Source organism: Anguilla anguilla, chromosome 8 (genome assembly GCF_013347855.1).
Source record: "Anguilla anguilla isolate fAngAng1 chromosome 8, fAngAng1.pri, whole genome shotgun sequence".
In the NCBI taxonomy this organism is placed as follows: Eukaryota; Metazoa; Chordata; class Actinopteri; order Anguilliformes; family Anguillidae; genus Anguilla; species Anguilla anguilla.
Window position 1 is genome coordinate 39,373,036 of NC_049208.1, and position 15,782 is coordinate 39,388,817.

The 15,782-nt window shown below is 42.6% G+C and overlaps 1 protein-coding gene across 8 annotated transcripts in view; it reads right to left on the reverse strand.

Moving 5' to 3' along the window:
* Positions 1–13,368: 13,368 nt before the first annotated feature.
* Positions 13,369–15,782, reverse strand: part of elmo1 (engulfment and cell motility 1 (ced-12 homolog, C. elegans)) — a 118,726-nt gene continuing 116,312 nt past the window's right edge. For all 8 annotated transcript variants that reach the window (XM_035429121.1, XM_035429119.1, XM_035429120.1 and 5 more), the window contains 2 exons: positions 15,565–15,642; positions 13,369–14,932 (listed from right to left, as the gene is read on the reverse strand). In XM_035429121.1, the coding sequence (XP_035285012.1) occupies positions 14,732–14,932; positions 15,565–15,642 (279 nt within the window). In that variant the 3' untranslated portion in view covers positions 13,369–14,731. The remainder of the gene's footprint in view (positions 14,933–15,564; positions 15,643–15,782) is intronic.

The window sequence follows — 15,782 nt, forward strand, 5'->3', positions numbered from 1 at the left end:
CTCTGTTAATGACTCTCATACCATTGGATGAGGATAATCAGACTCTTGTCATGTTGTATAAGAAGAGTGTTGTACAATGTGCTGTATCGTTTGCATGACACTACAATGGCAAGAGTGAATAACCTTATCTGTGGATTGAGAGTCCGGATGGTAGAATCGATTAAGCATACAATAAACACAACGGCTTCACAGCACAAATAATAATGAACCACTAAACATATTAAAACACTCCTGAATTTAACTGAAAAATGTACATTATTGCAGTCCTGATGAACTGAAACCAAAAGCCCTGTTCAGTCAGCCAGTTCACAAAAAATCTGAAGGCTTTCATGAGTTTGCAGTCTGAAGTCTGGATATAGAAAATCCTCCACTTGATTCTATCCCTGGCTTCAACAGTGACTCACTCTGAACTTCAAAATGGCAAGCAGCATGCTTAACACTCAATTTCTGATCATTTCTGAGGCAGCCGAAAAAAATTTCTCAGTTTAACATGGAAGGCCAAACACTACATCAGTTGTTATGGATTCTGTTGACGCAGAGAGAAATGTATCTAGTTGTGGGCAGGTTTTCAAACATAAACATCTATCCATGAAGGTAGAGATGATAAACTGATCACATTTAACGACAAAATTTAGAGCTTTTTTCGTTTACAGAAATCCATGATAATTGATCAGTTCTATTTATGTACCCCAACTGTGAATAATCTTTTTGTTTTATGATTTGTTCAATAACAGCAGGGTGGCATGCATGGCTATTTCTGATATCATTCCAGAGAAAATTTAAGTGTTGCTTGATCTGACTGATTAAAAAATCCTGACATCTGGATATCAGATCTATTCTTGGCATGCACAGCCATTTCTCATGTAATGTTAATTACATTTAGAGGGTTCTTAATTAAGAGGGCAAGTCCTTCAGAAGACATTAGAAGTGCCTACGAACAATCAACAGCTCATTACAATTCAGAGTTTTCAACAGTGGTTAGGATGGAAAGCAGCATATAATGGGGGTTGGGTGCAGGAGGAGAATTCTGACACCTGATCAGAGGCTCTGTTTCGAGGCGCAGAAAAGCTGAATTGAGTGGATTTCACTCCTTTAGTTCACCGCTTTGTGTTCAGATGCACTGAGAACAGAACCAGGTCCACAGTGGAACGGCTCCCGGGCGCCAGATTAGATAAAGCACAAGCTGTCAGTGCAGTGATTCACCCCACGGTCCAAACTGAATCCTGACCTTGGTGATGGGGCACTATGACCCCTGATTCACTGCTAGAAACTCCCATGGGCAATCACACAAGTGAACAATTGATTCACATCTCCCATATGCCTGCACCTAGGGGTGCTGTATAGGGGGGGATAAAAATTCCAAGGTTCCTGACTCACAGAGGCCCTCAAAAAATGTAACTGTAATTCTGCAGGGATGGGGTGTCCTGGGGTGGAGGGGCCCAAAATCTCTGGTGGCACCCCTGCACACACCAGCTTTTCAGCTGAGCAGGTGGATCGCAGAGCACAAAGGCACAGCTCACTACAAGCAGCCCTGAGGACGTGTGTGCTAGTTTGTGCCCTCACAAACCGAGGGAGGACATCGCTGTGATGGAACAGGCCTGTTACTAATTTGGCTTTATAAATTCGCAAATAATGAAAAATGGGGATTGAGGAAAAAGTGTGTGAGGCACCAGGTGTGCTGTCGACATCATTTTCACCTCCGTTTGAAGTCCCTTGCTGAGATGCCCCCCTCTGCGTCAGACTGTATTACATTACAGTCATTTAGACTGTAGACAGTCTTATCCAGACAGCTTATAAAATGGAATACGTAAGTGTTTTCATTAAGGGCACAAAGTACAGTCTTAACACTGAGAAGGAAAACGAACGTGTGGAATCTACGACAGCGTGAAGACGTAATGAATCGGGTATCCTTGAGTTCGCTCTTGCCTTTAGGGCGACGAATGGAAAGATAAATCAACCCGCGGCCGTTTGACAGCAGCCAGACCCGTCTCTACTCTGTTTTAGGCCCGGCTGTGCCGAGCCGTCAGCCCCATGCTCTCACACGCTCCCTCCTGGACCTTATTGCTTTCCTAACCGACAGGCAGGTATGCAGTGTGTGAGGAGATTCAGCCTCCCATCTAAACAGCATGTGGTCCAGGAGCTCACTGATTTCCGTCCACAGCACACTTCCTCCTGGTAGCGCGGAGGCTGGTGGTGCGACAGAGAGACGGCTGCCGCTGTTTCAGTTTTTCCGTGCGGCGATTTCGTAATTAGCAGCTCCTAATTCCATTACTGTATGTACAGCTGTGCAGTTCTCCAGCAAAGTAAACAATTTTCTCGCATTTTGCTGATATTAAAATATAAAATGTGATAAAACATTTTCCCTGTGACAAACACCTGAGGCTGAGGTCATTTTGTCCTTCACCAGAAAGAGAAAATAAATAATTATGTACCACAGACGGTTGAAAGCTGTGAAAAGTAAGCCTTTGTTTGCTTCCCGCTCTGTAGATGCAGCTTTCGACATTTGATTTAGCTGCTGAGGAATGCGCCTTGACGTCTTCTGAAACAACTCTGTTCAAACGCCGAGGAGCGCAAAAGCACTGCTTGAGTTCAAATTGAATAAGAAGGGGAGGAAGAAAGAAATACTGGAAGCCTGCATTAGTGTCAAGATGTCTGCCACAGTTATGTGCTGTGAACCACAGTAGCTCTGGAACTCACAAGTGAATTCTTTTTTCTATGACAAACACCCCTTTTATCCCAATTATTTTATTTCCCAAAATTCCAATTGTCCTGTAAATTCCTCCCATCACTGCAACGTCCAGTTTGGGACATTGCATGCTAGCGTGCGCATCCTCCCACACACGCCCAACTTACTTTAGCTTCTTTATGTGGAGAAGTCCAACGACTGAGTCTGCAAGGACTACATTCTCACAAGAAGAGGAGCCTTTGAGAGCTCAGGTCATGGAGGCAACCCCTGTTCTTACCCATCCAATCACATGCTGGTGTTGTTCTGACTGATGAGTGGAGTCACCCAGTGAATTATGACTCCTGTCATGATGGCCATGGCCACAGAGTTACCCTGTGAAATGAATCTCTCCCTCCTTGGGCTGTGGTTGATTACGTGTCACCCCGTGGGAATCCTGGCTACTTTTGGTATCAGCAAGATTCAGTTTTGATCCAAGCCATGGGACTCACCATTGCACTCCACACCCACACACACACACACATTGTCTCAGTTTGGAGTGCCACGTGCCAACCATAGTCCCCACACCCTATATAAAGAGACCAAAAATGAACTTTCCGGTACAGCCCTTGCATTGCGTGTGCAGTGTGTACACTTCCCTCTCACTATAAAGTGAACTAAGTTTCATCACCTCAGTCATTAATGACGAACTGTGCGTATGGAAGGAAATGAATCGATCGTCCAAACAGTAGGATTGCTGCAGATGGACAATTGATTCCATTTGTAAGCACAGTGAGTGCTTTTATTGTTTTAACCAGTGAGAGATGATGATGATACTCTCCCAAGAATGTCAATGGGCATGATCTCAAAAGGCATTTATCCATTTAAAACATATTGACTCACACTACCTCCTTTAAAAGTGGAACCCACAGGGAGAATTCCCAAGAGAATTTGTCCATGCAAAAATTCAATACCACTCAACAATAATAATGGAAAAGCACTTCAGAACATTTCCTGGGGCTCAAAATGCAACATTTCATGGTTCGTATATTACAACCATACAGGGACAACTGTTCAGTTCAGGCTTAAAATCATCTCATGGAATACTGTGCATCAGTTTCTTTGTAGATGTGCTATCCTCACAATTCAGGGGATTAACAAAAAAATTAACGACTGAAGTTGCTGATATAGCAGAATATTTATCAAAAGTAATTATGTAAATAATCATAGCTGCAAATATATACAAGCACTATTAAAAGCTAATCTGATGTAACTGGTGTTCAGTAGGCTACAATGTGCAGTGCACTGAAAATTTTGACAGTGACATGTCCATTTATGTGGAGCTGCTCAGTGGCCAACAATAGAGGATTGTGGTTGTACTGGGCAGCTCCCAGGTGTGAATGTGTATGAGTGTGAAGCAGGGCGTTCCTGCAAATGAGCATCCATGCTCAGTGAACCTACCCTGGGTAAATAAAGGTAAAATAAAATAAATAAATAAATGATGTATGGACCAGAAGCCCAGTAATATGGAGACACTTTAATACCATATAAATTATGAGATTTTGCATACAATTGCAGGTACTTTCTGGTCCATTGATTCATTCTATGTTTGTTGCATGGAAAACTACTAGAGCATCTATCCCTTTAAGCAAGAAAAATACCTTGTATGTAATTAAAAATTTGAGCACAAGGAAGGTGATTTATCAGATTGTCCTCCCTTAAGCATCAGCTATAGTGAAATATAATTGCCTCTATTTACTGGTAAACTCCTGTCTCCTGTGGTTTTTGAACTGAATGTTCCCACATCTGAACTCCGCACAGAAAGAATCCCTTACCAATTAAACAGTGACCACAGCTTCGCAAAACAATTATGAAAGAACCCCGGCTGCATACTAAATACTGACCACCTCTGCATTAAAGGAAGCAACTCTAGGGATACTAACTTTCACTCTTACCATCTTCCCAGGATTCATTCAAGAGGACGACCCTGCTATGGGTGTTTCTTAACTATATACCATGGGTTAATATCCATTATTTGTGGAAAAAGTACCAATTGAGTATTCGCAGTCTGCCATGATTTAAACATACCCTGCCATCCCGCTGTCTCAGATACTAGACGGTAGGGGTTTATGAATGCAGTCATGCGAACCCATGCTGACACTGAGCAATGTGGTGAGGGGGAGAAAAAAAACTCTGCAGGAGAATCTCTAATCTGATTTGATTACTGCGCCGCTTCCCGATATGAATTTCAGAGCCTCGGTCGTTTGTGTACCGCCCACGGCCGAACTTACTCGAAATAAGTTATTATTTAGAAGCCAGGCGCTTCCATCGGGGCCAGCTCTGCCCGCGCTCGCGGGCGAGGACGCGGCTGCCGCGTTTACGTCTTTCTTCGCTGCCCCCTGAGGTGAGCGAGAGCTCTTGAATAATTCAAAAGCCGTCCTTCCTTTCCTTCCCCCCTTTGAATTCCACTCCAACTTGCGTCCGCTCACGGTCGCTTAGCCCATGCGCTCGCTTCGAATTTAAGCTTAAGGCATCGGCGATGACACCCCAACTCCTCTTCCATACGCTTCACAGGCTTTCTTCATCCTTCGTATGCTACAGTGTGTTATTATATACAGTGTGGTCCCTAAGTACCACATTGTATATAATAACACACTGTAGCACATTTTTTGTTGTTTTGGCTCAGATGAGCAGACAACTGTCCAATTTCTTTTGGTTCCCTACAATGGGGAGGCTACAGTATGTATGAAAAGGACTGATTCTGAAACTGATCACTGAATATGGATGTAAATACTTTCAAATTAAAGCTGACAGTCGGCACTCTACCCACATATTGTTTCATGTGCCGGAGTACAGAGCCAAAACAACAAATTGTGTCACTGTCCAAATACTTAAGGACCACATTATTTTCTTGAGTACAACTTCATTTTTCTTAATGTTGAACTAAATGTATAGGCCTGCATTGCATAAGGATTTTTTCAAAACTAAAGATCATTGACTCAAACTTTTCCTTTCAATTTTATACATATGCCCAGTTATGTGTTTGTGGTTAAGTTAACATCAGACTGCTGCCACTACTATTTTTTGGTCCCCCCCCACTACCTCTTCCCCTCCTTGGTGATTATTGTTAATGAGCTACAATATAATACACATCTTTAACTATATTATATCCCATTTATAAACTACTATACAGCATGCACTTGTTTCCTGTTAAACAAAGGTATCACACTGAGTATCCACTTGTATTGAGTATCCACACATTTCCAGTCATTTTCTACTCAAAAAAAAACCCAAATGATAAAATGCTCCCCAAGATCTAGCCACAATATCCACTCACAATTATTGGCTGTCCCATTGCTGTAAATACAAATTATATGAGGCCTCTGAGGGAGTGGGAGTTTTGGGAGACCAACCGCGACTGAACAGGGGGTTCTTTAAGCTATTAACCAGAGGTAAAATAGCCACAAAGTCTCAAGAGACAAGGGAAAGGAAAACAATACTCCTTAGGGAGAGTATCCCAAAGAAAAGCTCTACACAACCCACGTACTGGGTAAAAAAAAAAAAACTAAAGCTTAAGGAGTATGAAAATAACTGCCGGAGCAGAAAACGGGGCAACTCAAAGAAAACAGACCTCGAACCGAGGCTGAAAAAGTAACACCCTAAAGAAAGAATACTGAGCTTAGATTGTGGCACTAACTTGTTGCCAACAATCTAAAAAAGCTAAAGACTGTTGTGCTAATTTTATAGCCACAACAATCCAATATCGCACCTTTTTTACCTTTTTTTTACCTTTTTTTTACCTTTTTTTTACCTTTTTTTTACCTTTTTTTTACCTTTTTTTTACCTTTTTTTTACCTTTTTTTTACCTTTTTTTTACCTTTTTTTACCTCGCTTGACAGAATACCGGCTCTCGTGCAACATAAATGACACTGAAGCAAAGCTTATCAGCTTGCTTGGGGTTTAAATAGAACGCCAACAGGTGCAAATTGTAAAAAGAAAATTTGCACGTGTATAATTCAATCAACTCAATGGCCGTAATAACTGAAGAAAAGGCGCATAAAAAAACCAATGGCCGTAATAACTGAAGAAAAGGCGCAGAAAGGAAAAGAAATGGTGGCATCAGCCAAAACCATGACAGCCTCGTATTTTGTGATCTATATTCAATGAGGTCAATCTATAACATGAACATTAACAATCAGTAGACAAACTTAACAGGGAAAAAACTGCTAATTCAACATACATATTTCCTTGTGATATTACTAATTCCAAAGTTCCTGGCTGTGACATTAAATGAAAAGTCCTTTGCGAAAATTATAGCCTTAAACACAGGACATGTGGGTCGGTCGTATTCACTTTTTCAAAGTCGTTGCAGGGTTGCATACAGGTATTATCACAGTAAATTCAATGTATCTAGAGTTCTACATTAAATTACACCAACCACAAAGACAGATTTCACAGTTTGAATTACAATATCATAAAAGTTATGGCCATTCTGTATGGGATGAAAAAGCTTTCTTTTTACATTATTGTTTTCCAGAAACTGATAACATTGTTGTTTATTGCAGAACATGTAGCACAAAGTCTTCTAAATGTAAATCTGAATGATTTCAATGTCAATAACTTGGATTTAGCTTTGCTTGGCTGGAAGTGCAGACAGTAGTATTGCTTTTGTAGATGTTACTGCTGTTAACCCCTTAAGTCGCACGACCTGTATTCAGGCAGGAGTGGGTTTATTTGCATTCATTCTGGTTTTTTTTTTACAGTGAAATTTTCAATCAATCCGGTCATGTGATGTGTTGTTTAAAAGTCTTAAAGCCCATGGTTCTATCTCTATAAACTATTTTATGATGTCAGTGTTTGTCCTTGTTTTGTAACATGTGGGGTGGCAAAACAAGCTTGAGGCGTCCTCACCTTATATACATTTTTGGAAATCCAGCTGTTAAGTATTGCTCAGGGCTGGATGATGTTAAAGAGCACATGGAGAATTCCTGTGATGGGTTTTTAAAAAAAATAATTTAAAAAGTGCAAAATAAAAAGAATCTAGTGCAGGATATGTACATTAGCGCTCACTACGAAACGCAAATAAGAAACTGGCAAAAAAAAAGAAGGAGGAAAGAATAAGGGAAACAAAACAAATGCTAGGCTAACACAGGCTATGTCCTCAGACCCAGTATGCCTTAGCTTCCTGCTCCCATACATTCTCTGGCAAAAGACTCCCTGAGGAGCAAAAGGCAGACTTATAACTGAAATTCTTCAAAGAAAAAGGCAAACTATAAAAAATACATAAATGATGCAGTTTATACCACTTCATATCACTTGCAACAGGGGAATTGGAGATGAAGAAGACAGGCAGGGGGAAAGTAAACTCATTTGCTCGCTCATCTTCCGCAAGCATATAATGTACAATATATAGTATTTTACACCTCTAAATATCCAAGATATCATTTGGCTACCAAGTGTCCTTTTGGAGTTTCAAAATGGCCTTTTGGGAAACCTGCCTAGACATAGCTTAGAAAAAAACAATGCAGAGTGCTTATGTTTTGGTGATGTTGTCTTCAAATTTGTCCAGTGTTGTGGCTGTGGCTCCATTGTGTTTCTAAGCCCACCAGGAACGACCACAGGCATCCACTCAAAAAAGCATATGGCTGGACCTAACACACGTGATTCGGCCGACCAATGGTGTAACTTCATCACTCAGTCAATCAGTCACTTTATCAGTCACAGACATTCGCGTTTGTAGGGCTGGCCTCGCTGTTGCGGTCCAGCCAAAAATAATCTTTAACGGTGTTGGTGTTTGAGCTTCTGTCAATTTGTATCAGTAATATTTAGAGTGATTCTGACTCAAACATCCAAGAAAAAAAAAATTCACAAAGAGTTACCTTTCAGTAAAGACCAGGATTATGCCTGTAGTCAGAAGAGTTAAAGAATAGTATCCATTTTATTTTGTGTATGTCATTTTATGTTAAAAAAGGGGTGCTACAGAAGGGGTTAAAGAAGATAGGGATTTATGCGTGCATGTTATACTTGGTCACTTTTAAAAATTCTCTATTTCAGTTGCATTTTCTGAGGTAAAATGCTGAGAAACTTTTGCTCATTTTATAGGTGTGTACGCCTTAGCTGTGCTTATACCAATAGCAGAATTTACAGACCTACTGTACAGTGTAATTATGTGGATTGCTGACCAAAATAGTAATCATTCCATACAACATTAAACCATCTGCATGAGTGCTGCATTTACAACACCTGCAAATAGATAATTGATTTCTGAGGGATTTTTCATTTGGGTGATTTATTCAGAACTTGGCCAATTCGCAGCAAAAGTCCATCTATACCAAAACCTGTTTTTCAGCTTAGAATGTGTAAAAATATGCTTTTATGCTGTTGTATTTCAGACGGTAACCATGCTATAGCATTCAACAATCATACAGTATTATATGCTCATGAAACAATAGTGTCCAATAACTACCTAGATATATAATGAAAATGGTCTACAACCACTGATGATTGGAGAAAGAAATAAACATTTTCCTCGAACAGGCATATAAAAATGACTGTAAATTCTAAATGAAAATATAAGAAAATGATAAAAAGCATTATTATTTTGCAGCGTGGCACCCACGTTTTGTAAATATTGCTGCATCGGTTAATCTGAGGTAGCAATTACTGAGTCCGTGCCCAACCATTCACAGCTGAAATCATTGAGCTGGCAGTTCCTCCACCAAACTGCTGACATGGCCTGGACCAGCATGTTCAGTGCATCAGCCTGCAGAGGGCTAGCCGGGCCCGTTTAATGGACGGCCTGTCAGATCAGGAGCTCCTGATCCCCGCGTGACCGACAGCGCTGCTCATCTACCAGATTGGAGCTCAAATCCGCAATGATTCTAAAAACAAAACCATAATCTGACCCATAATCTGTTTCACCTCCATGAGAAGAATGGCACAGATAACTATAGGCAGAATAAGGCATTTTGGAAAATTATTTATTCATTACTTATTCAATTTTTTGTTCCTTTCTCTGGATTGCTTGTATATGTACGTGTGTACGAGTGTTTTGGGTACCTGTCCCCTTTTTGTCGCCCCCATGTAAATGGTTCATAATAAAAAATGATTCGAAAAAAAGAAAAAGGCATTTTTGCATGTCCCTGTTGTGCTGTTCTGTTCCTGAGTGCCTTGAGAGAGCGTGCGCTGTGTGAGGCGTCGTGACCGCTCTCAGCCGCAGCACCGGCCGCTCCCGAACCCCGGGGCGCCGGAGCGGATCGGATCGTTAGAGGAGCGCCGGGCGAGGCTTAATGGGCCCGGTCCTGCTCCCCGGGGCCCGATTAACGGTGCGGGGCGCTGACCCGGCTCGGCTGCAGAAACAAGGCGCGGCCGGCGAGGAGGCGATCTCCCCGTTCCTCCGTAATGACCGAATAATAAACTCGCGTCGGACAGAGACAGGCTGAGTAATTGGCTTAAGAGACCGGGCCTGCTCGGGCCAATGAACCGGATGAATGTGGGGGTGGGAGGGGGAGTTTGGCGGGGGGGGATGGGGGAGTAAATGGCGCTTGGTCAGGGGCGACGCATTAGCGCAAGCATCCCCGGCGCTGAATTTGAGCCTGCTGAGAGGGGGCAGCGGAACGGCTGACTTCACTGCGGCAGCTCAGCCGACGGACGCAAAAAGGCCGGCGTGCCGAGCCCGATGCCGCTTGCCTGGCTGAAGTTCGTCGCCTGCGCTCGTGGGCAGACTGCTGTAGGTTTCGATCCCACGTGCAGCGCTGCTGTTGACTACTATTTGTGAAGCGCTGCATAAATGGATCATTAGCGAAATGTGGGCTACGGCATTACTGGAGGTATGAAAAAAAATCTGTTAAGCAGACGATGTGATGGAGGGTGTTTTTATTTGCCAGGGAAAAGTTACAGTGATGACACAAAACAAACACAGCTCCTATTTTTGACTGTTGAGATAAATTAGGAAGACGCTCGCTTTTTTACTGGTCGTTTCTTAGCAGCAGAGCGGATCTTTGCAAGTCGTGGCCGCTGACATGCGCCGCGCGACTTCAAAGGAGAATGACCAATTATTCTATTCTCTCTCTTCCTGAGCTTGAGAATAGATGAAAGAGTGTCACCGCACCGTTCCAGAAATAGCATTCCCTTTGTGTCACATTAAAAAAAAAAAAGAAAACTGACAGCTTTTTGAATGTGGCTGTACGAACCACAGGGGGGTTCCGCGGCTTAACAATGAGCCAGTGTGACAACGGCGCGCAACACTAAATGGAAGGTAAAGCCGGGGGGGGGGGGGGGGAGAAACGGAACGGGCGTTCTCACTTCCACCAGACCGGGTCTGGCACCCCTTCGGAGGGCGACAGACACCACGCGGGTCACGTGACCTGCGACGGGGCGAATGAAATTTCCCCCAGGCTCGGGGGGGGGGCGGGAAGTGGGATTTAATCAGCGCCGGGCGCTACACCGGCGGAGCGGTCCTTGTCGTTCACAAACGAACCCTGTGACACACCGCCTCTATAAATAGCGGAGGGTTTTGTTTGACGGCCGTCAACGGACACGAATTCCTTGAAGCCGTCCGGGCAGATCTCGCGTTCTTTATTAGCACGTCTGCTGGAGAAGCTGTCTGTCGGAATGCAGGGACTCAGCATCTGCCACGCCAGACCGACAAGCCAATTAAGACTAATGATGGAGGCGAACGGTGGAGTTTTTAAAAAGGCTTACGAGAGTTTTCTGAGGAATATATACACCTGTGGGGCATTATATTATTTATATAATAGCCCACAGGTATAAAATGGCTCATACATTCTTGCTCTTGCGTCAGCAGTCTGCCTCTGCCTCTTCTGACTATATCTACTTGTTCTGGTCTTAGTATTGTCAGCTCTGAGCTTCTCAATTTTGACATGTAGGACTGAAAAGCCAACTAATACGATTTTTATTATTTTGGCCTAAAAGGAGAAATCATGGTAACTGTGTAAAGCATTTTCTATTAAATTGATAAGATGGACTAATTCCCAAATAGAAAGCGCAACACTTGTGATCTGATGGACAGGTGGCTTGTAGTAATACGTGTGTACGTTATTAGTTTTGTTAATTAAAAAAAAAAAAGCATTACTTCAGGCATACACTTCTATCTGATCCCCGTAATATCTCAGTTTGACTTCACTGGCAGGGTAGGTAAGTAATGCTGCCTTGGGATATTGAATGTTATTTTATTTTTTGAGCTTTATATTGATGAAGCTGTCAGTCCTGGCTCTGGTATCCGCAGAGCACAGTCAACACATTAGTCCTGATTGCGAAGTTTGATCTGTCTTCAGGTTTTGAGCCAAAGACAGCGTATCTGTTGATGTATGCACTGTCTGCCTTTGTCTAACCTTTGTCTAAGCATCCATATTCTGAAATGCAAATGTTTACACTGAGCCTTGTTCAATGTTTATAATAAATTATAAAATGATGTAAAGGTGGTACATGTAAACTACACTTGTGTGTACTGAATGATGCTGATTATTATTTACATTTCCAAACTTTCTTTAAAAGTGTGTGTGTGTGTGTGTGTGTGTGTGTGTTCATGAGAGTTTTCAGGACAGTAGGGTTTGTGCATGAAATGGCTCAGAATTGTAGACGGATGCACTGTAGGGCACGGAATGGAAGACCGGCTCTTAAACTCTGCACTATGGACTGTGGGGGGAACGGATCACTCTCGCTTGTGCGTTAAGGAGCAATCCGGCGCTCGTAAACGCTCGAGCGTGTAATAGAGAGGCACACCCGCGAGCCTGACGCTCCACAGCCAATCACTCTCCAATGAGAGGGCCAGTCCAACGGCTGCCCACCCCACCGAACGTCCCCAAAATGGTGCGCAGAGACGTCGCATTCTGCTGCTATTCCCAACGAATCCCTCTGGGGTTTCCCTGCAGCTGGAATAGGTAGGTCTGCTGGGAGGCCTCAACACTTGGTGTTAGATAGCCACTCCATAAATAAATGTGTTCTAATTGAATTAAAAAAAAACAAAAATGTGATTCACTGCAATGTCGTACGTACAAGATGTATGTATTAATGTAATTCTAGGTAATTTATTATGTGTGTGGTATGTGTAATTTTGTGATTAACTAATTCGCCATAATTACACCAAAAAAAAAGATTATGCTTGACAGAAAGCTATGCTCACAAGTCATCCTGCAGCTTCACTGTCAGAGTAAGGCAAGTTACTATCGACTGTACTGTATCATGAATATAGCAGTTTTATCTAGGTGTCCATGGAAATTCTGAGGCTGACATCAACGAACAACATTTGTCTGGCCGCACTGGCTGATGCCGATATGTCTCTTTTAGTATTATGGCACAAATGCAAAATGCAACCAGGTTTACACAATCATGGCAGCAGACAGCATAGGGAGCTACTGAACATCTGTACAGCTTTACTTGTGAGCTCAAGTGATACATTGAAGTTCAGATGACTATGATTAGGCTACTTTTTGAGAATGACATTTTCATTTAATTTACAGCATCAGCAGTGCATAAAATAAGTTTGTTTTCAGCTATTTTCAGCCAATTTCAATTGTGACCCCAATATTGTTGTGCATACCAACACAAACCTATAATCATGAACATATTCTAACATACTACAATGGTTTGTTGTTTTTAAATATGTCATAGGCTACAGGACAACTGAGTAATCTTAGTCCAACCGTTGACTATTCGTTCAATTATAAAGTCTGTGGAGGCCCTTGTATAATCTAACACAAGTTTATTCATTCACTTGGAACACAAAGTACAGTGCTCAACCGAACTCGCTACAGAGGGGGAATGTTTTCAAACAACTCCACTGGTCCGGGCGTACAGGTGGCAACAACAGACTCCGCAGTATTTAAAGCTTTAAAGGACTCACGCTACCGGGCGTGGACGTGTGCAATGCGAGTACACAGGAAATGCAAAAACAAAGGTTAATTTTATTCTTTTTTTTTTTTTTTTAATGTAAACTGCAGGGTTTAGGGCATTTAAACCGAGAACAAACTTTTGAGTGGGTCAAAAAGGGTAAACAGTAAGATAAGTAACAGCCATGTTTATTTTTTTAAATTAAATTTACACTTGTTTCCAGATTGGTGGAGAGTTCAGAAAAATACCTTCCCTTAATTAACACTCAAACAATGTGGTAATACTGACTACTTGGCAGCTTCACAGACATTACTAAAGATACAGCAGCTTACGATACAAGCCAAATATTGCTTTGGAATATTACAGCTAACATGACGGAGCCCAACCGGGTTTCAGGCTGGGTTGGGGGGGGGGGGTGGGGGGAGGAGTGTTGGTGAATTCACACGCATATACTGCAGGTGAACCAGCATGGCTATTTTTGAAAGTTGTGAAAGCTAAGCTCAAGCAATTCGTTAATTAAACAAAATATCAAGAGGCGGCTTCAGTGCGCGATATTGGCAGGTCAAGGAGGGTCCACTTCATTTAGCAGTTTACAGGAAGTGGAGCAGGGGTGAGGTTTCAGTAAACCGTTGAAAATGGAGTGTATTTTTTTTCCTTTCATGATGGAGACATAGCTGCCGCGTGTCAGAATATGAGATGTTTGTCGCTACAGTGCAAAAACATTAAAACCTGGAGGTGTGAAAACAATAACAGGATACTGCATCCACCCCCTCTCACACAACCACCCAAAAAAACAAAACAACATTAAAATAAAACGGGGGAAAATGACTTCTATAAGAAATATTCTACAGCAAACTCAAAACAAAACCGTAAAGGACGTGTGGAACTAGTCTGGTCTTGGTCCTCCTTCAGCAGGTTACCTAAGTGTTGCCATGACGAAGCGTGTGTCATGATCGTTGAGCACATCTTGGCTTCTTGCTAACTGGCCTTGCAAGACATCAGTGGGCAATGGGACATGACAAGTTAAGAAGGCCTCGCAGGCAAGTCATTAAGTGCTGCAAATACATTAAAATACACCTTAAAAAAGTAAGTTTAGCAAGTATAGCAAGAAAAACAAAAAAGTTTGACAGATCCTTATTTTTTTTTTTCCTCTCTCTCTTTTTTCACCGTCAAAAGTTCTTTCCAGTATGAGTAAGAAACGATTGGTCCAGTTGGTAGTTAGTTGCAGTCGTAAACAAAGTCATAGTTGCTAGGCTCTTTGGGAATGGGGGGCGGAGCCTCGGGAATCTGAATGTTCTCGAGGTCCAGGAGGCGGAGCTTCATCTCCATGCTGAGAAGGACGTCCAGGTCGGTCTTGGTGAACTCGCTCGTCATCTCCTTTCCCAGGAGCGCGTTAAGACCGTCTGTCCACACACAGTACTGAAAGACAACATGGAAATGACTTACTCTACTGCACTGAAAAACCACTGAATCTGTCTCTGCTTTTATTTTTTGAGACTCCTCTCAACCAACACCCAACCAGAGCAACAAATCAATTAAGGTACAGGCAATCACTGGCTCTAACTGATTAAAATGCTAATTAGAACAAAGGCAAGATTGTGGACTGTATTCAATCAACATTTGTCCTTAACTTTGACTTACAAATAAATGCACGCATTATACCTTCTTCACAAACTCAATTTGGTGAGCTAGTGTTGGTGATTGCTCAACTCGCCAGACTGTGTTTGTGAAAAATAAAAAGAATTCTTGCTTTCAGCTGTTAGTCAAGGACAAACGTAAGGACAAATGTAGACTGAATCCCTACCTATATCGCCAATAGACTCTGGTATTCAATATCTATTCATAGGCAAAATTATCTTCTTAACAAATTGATCATCGTTTCATTCACACCATTTTGTTCACACCATCATGATTGTTCACCATCAAATACCGATATTACAGAGGCAAAGCAGAGAACCGCAATATTTATTCTGGAACATTTCGCACATTGCGATGGTGGTATTTTCAGCACTTTGCGCTCCCCCAGCGAAGGGGAAATGACGAAACCGTACCTCGTGCTTGTCGGGGGCGATGAAGTTTAAATACTCGTCCGACTCGTAGAGCACGGAGAACGCCAGCTCCAGCACTTCCTGCAAAGACAGATTCACACCGTCAGCTCCTCTCTTCCCGCCCGCCGCTTCCTCCTCTCGGAGAAATCAAACACCAGATGGCACGCGGCGTCCGCCGCCATCGCGCCCGCCCGTCCAATCGCAGCCCCCCCGCGGGGAGC